At 31.7% G+C, this 3,566-nt stretch overlaps 1 protein-coding gene across 1 annotated transcript; it reads left to right on the top strand.

Annotated features, from left to right (window-relative positions):
* Positions 1 to 281: 281 nt before the first annotated feature.
* On the top strand, positions 282 to 2,724 carry LOC127901346 (eugenol synthase 1-like). The gene is made up of 5 exons (XM_052438468.1): positions 282 to 494; positions 690 to 824; positions 1,182 to 1,410; positions 1,523 to 1,726; positions 2,393 to 2,724. Exons 1-5 carry the CDS (start codon positions 300 to 302, stop codon positions 2,590 to 2,592), a joined length of 963 nt encoding a protein of 320 aa, XP_052294428.1. The 5' UTR covers positions 282 to 299; the 3' UTR covers positions 2,593 to 2,724.
* The last annotated feature ends 842 nt before the right edge of the window (positions 2,725 to 3,566 follow it).

The following is a 3,566-nucleotide window of genomic DNA, read 5'->3' as shown; positions in this document are numbered from 1 at the left end:
GAATTACTATGTAAAAAATTACAAATTTATCACACTAAAAGATGTTATCAATTTATCTCACTCAGAAATAAGGAGATTCAGAAATAAGGAGACAATTTTCGGATTTTTGAGCGGCTGAAATAGCTCCATTGATTTTAACATTTAGAACGTACAACATTATTGCAGGGAAACACCATAAATTGAGTCCCCGTCGAGTCTCACACTTTCAACACTAAAAATGTGAGTTCCTGATATCATATATAAATATGTAAAAAGGGAAGGGAAGATATATGAAAGATAAATTGAAGTGAAAGGAAGAAATGGAAGGTGAGAACACAAAACCAAAGATACTTATCTTTGGGGGTACTGGATACCTCGGTAAGTATATGGTGAAAGCAAGTGTTTCTTCTGGTCACAATACTTTTGTTTATGCTCGACCAGTTACAGAAAATTCAAGACCCTCCAAGCTTGAAATCCACAAGGAATTTCAGGGTATTGGCGTCACCATTATTGAGGTTACTTCATTACTCAATTATCTCGATCTCCTTTGGTTTTGTTTCTTTTTTTTTCCTCTTTTTTTCCCCCTTTAAATGCACGCACGAAATTCGAACCTCAAACCTCTTATACTTCTTTTTATGAGATTAATTTTGTGTTGATCTAATTGGAGCCCTTCGATATTATTTGTAATAATACTGTTGAAATTAAAACAGGGAGAGTTGGACGAGCACGAGAAAATTGTATCTATACTTAAGGAAGTAGATGTGGTGATATCTACTGTAGCTTATCCTCAGTTTCTTGATCAACTGAAAATTGTTCATGCCATCAAAGTTGCTGGTAACATCACGGTATTTGATTGAGCTCTTTCTTTTTTTTTAAAAAAAAACAAATCATGTTTTTTTTTTTTTTTTTTGGGGAGAAATTGAAATATAGTTTGTTTGCTAATTGGAAAATATTAGAAACTTTTAAGTGTAGACGTCCACATTTTGTAAATGTAGATTTAAACTAGGCAATAGTAGTTAGTTATAAAAGACGTAAAAATATATACGAGAGCTACTTAATTAGCAAAATACCTAAAATTACAAACTTTAATTTCGTATTTGTGTCTTGGTAACATTTTAGTGTCTTTTTACAATTCAGTGCTGAATTACTTCAAATTTGTTTATATAGAACAGATCTTAAACACACTATGTTTTGGTTGCTAGAGGTTTCTTCCATCGGAGTTTGGATGTGAAGAGGACAGGGTGAGGCCTCTGCCCCCTTTTGAAGCTTACTTGGAGAAAAAAAGAGTAGTAAGAAGGGCAGTAGAAGCAGCTAAAATTCCCTACACCTTTGTCTCAGCAAATCTCTGTAGTGCTTACTTTGTGAATGTCCTGCTTCGTCCATCTGAATCACATGATGATATTGTTGTTTATGGAAGTGGTGAAGCAAAAGGTACGTATACCTTCCCAACGCAGAAGTCCACACATATTAAAATGCAACTTACACTAAACGTTCATTTGCTGGATATCTTTTTGATGTTATATCATCTATTTATCTATTTCAGTTATCTTTAATTACGAGGAAGATATAGCCAAATGTACAATCAGAGTGATAAATGATCCAAGGACATGCAATCGAATTGTGATTTATCGACCGCAAACAAACATTATATCACAGCTTGAATTGATCTCCCTTTGGGAACAAAAGACTGGACGGAGTTTCAAAAGAGTTCACATTTCTGAGGAAGAACTAGTAAAGCTATCTCAGAGTAAGAATTTTGATTTTTTATTTAATTTTTTTATAAAATCATTTACTTTTATAAAAAGTCATAAAAGGATAAAATCACTACAAGCAGGAGCGGAACTAGAATGATGTTCTATTCCATTGGGCCAAAGTGTAAATCTAGTGGGGTCAATACGTGAATTTTTTTTTGTTAAATTTCAAAGCAGACCCTCATCGTTTATAAATTTTTTACCATAACCATATATGTTTCTTGTGTTAGATATTTATCACTAATTTGAATGTTAATTGTTTGAAGTTAGTATTTAACTAAGGGTATCATACCCCACAGTCTAAGTATTATTAGATAATTAAAAAATTAAGAAAATGAAATAAAAACTATTTAATTGTGCCAGTTTGCGTAGGATGTCACAATAGGATAATTTTTCTTATTAAATGAAGTTAATTCATAAAGTGTTTCTCAAACCTAAAAGTATTTATTTAATGTTAGGGTGATTTAACAGCTTTAATTTTAGATTTTTTTTAAATTAATAAAATTAGTTACCACATTCTAAGAAAAATTAATATCTTCGCCTCTGTCTAATTCTACCCTTGACTATAAGATTTCAGAGGCCTCAATCTTTTTGACATCTCATTTATTTTCAAACTTAATTAATACTGTTCATTACAACCTATCCATTTTCAATTGTTGCAGCCTTATCACCTCCAGAAGACATACCAATATCCATTATACACAGCGCACTTGCGAAGGGTGACTTGATGAACTTTGAACTTGGAGAGGATGACATTGAAGCTTCAATGCTGTACCCTGATTTTAAATTCACCACAATCGATCAACTTCTTGACATTTTTCTCATTGACCCCCCAAAGCCTGCACGTACGGCTTTTGAATAAGCAGCTTAATTTATGTAATTTTCGACTTTAATTAATTATGTTTCCAAAACTAGTCCTATCCTTGTTTTGTGTCAATAAATCAAAAGAAAGAATAACAGAACATGCATGGAACTCCATGCATATTTTTAAGCATTTATATATTTTTACTCTATAGAAAAATGCTGTGATGTTAAAATAATAATAATAATAAGCAGAAAACATAACTAATCACGATATAGTTTATAGTGAGAATGATACATTATCAAAGAAATATTGAAAAAATAATTCATCCTTCAAAAGAAACTTATCATACTCTTCCATTTTGATCTTTCCCCCTTTAAATTCAATGATATAAAAAAAATTTAGATTCGGTTCCCAAAAATTGAGGGAGCAGAAGGCAGGTGTTGGAGCAGGGGTAGATAGTGGGCTAAAATAATTAAAGTGGAAACTATTTTTGATCAATAATATTTGATCAAAGATAAAGGGAAGTGGAAAGGATTTTACTAGTGGAAGATTTTGTTGTTCTTAACTTCATGGCTTGAATTGGAGACATGGCCATGTCTTTATAGGCCTTACAAACACTAGGTGACCATACATTTAGAATTTTTCGTTGTGGCTAATTTTTAACTACAACTTTTGCCTAGATATTTATATCTGTCTAAAAGAAATTTATTAGATGCTTAGATATTTCTAGCATTCATAAATTTGTTTTGAGGATATTTTATAAATGCTCAGATATTTCACTGCTCTAAATTTGTCATACTGTGTAAAAAATTATTGTCAACTGAGAATGTGTTTGGTTTGTCTGGTTGTTATGATTCTTGAAAGATCAGGACACATTCAGAGCAGCGAAAATGCCCATTCATGAACCAATGTTTAGAGGCAAACCTTGTTGCGGAAGCGTGTAGTTGAGCAATTATCAATATTATGGCGACTGTAATTTTTGAAAAAATATAAATGTGGTGAATAAAAAAATACAAAGAAAATATGACACA

The sequence above is a fragment of the Citrus sinensis genome, chromosome 3, assembly GCF_022201045.2.
Source record: "Citrus sinensis cultivar Valencia sweet orange chromosome 3, DVS_A1.0, whole genome shotgun sequence".
Classification (NCBI taxonomy): Eukaryota; Viridiplantae; Streptophyta; class Magnoliopsida; order Sapindales; family Rutaceae; genus Citrus; species Citrus sinensis.
The sequence above is the reverse complement of the archived record's forward strand: the minus strand, read 5'-3'. Positions and strand labels throughout refer to the sequence as shown.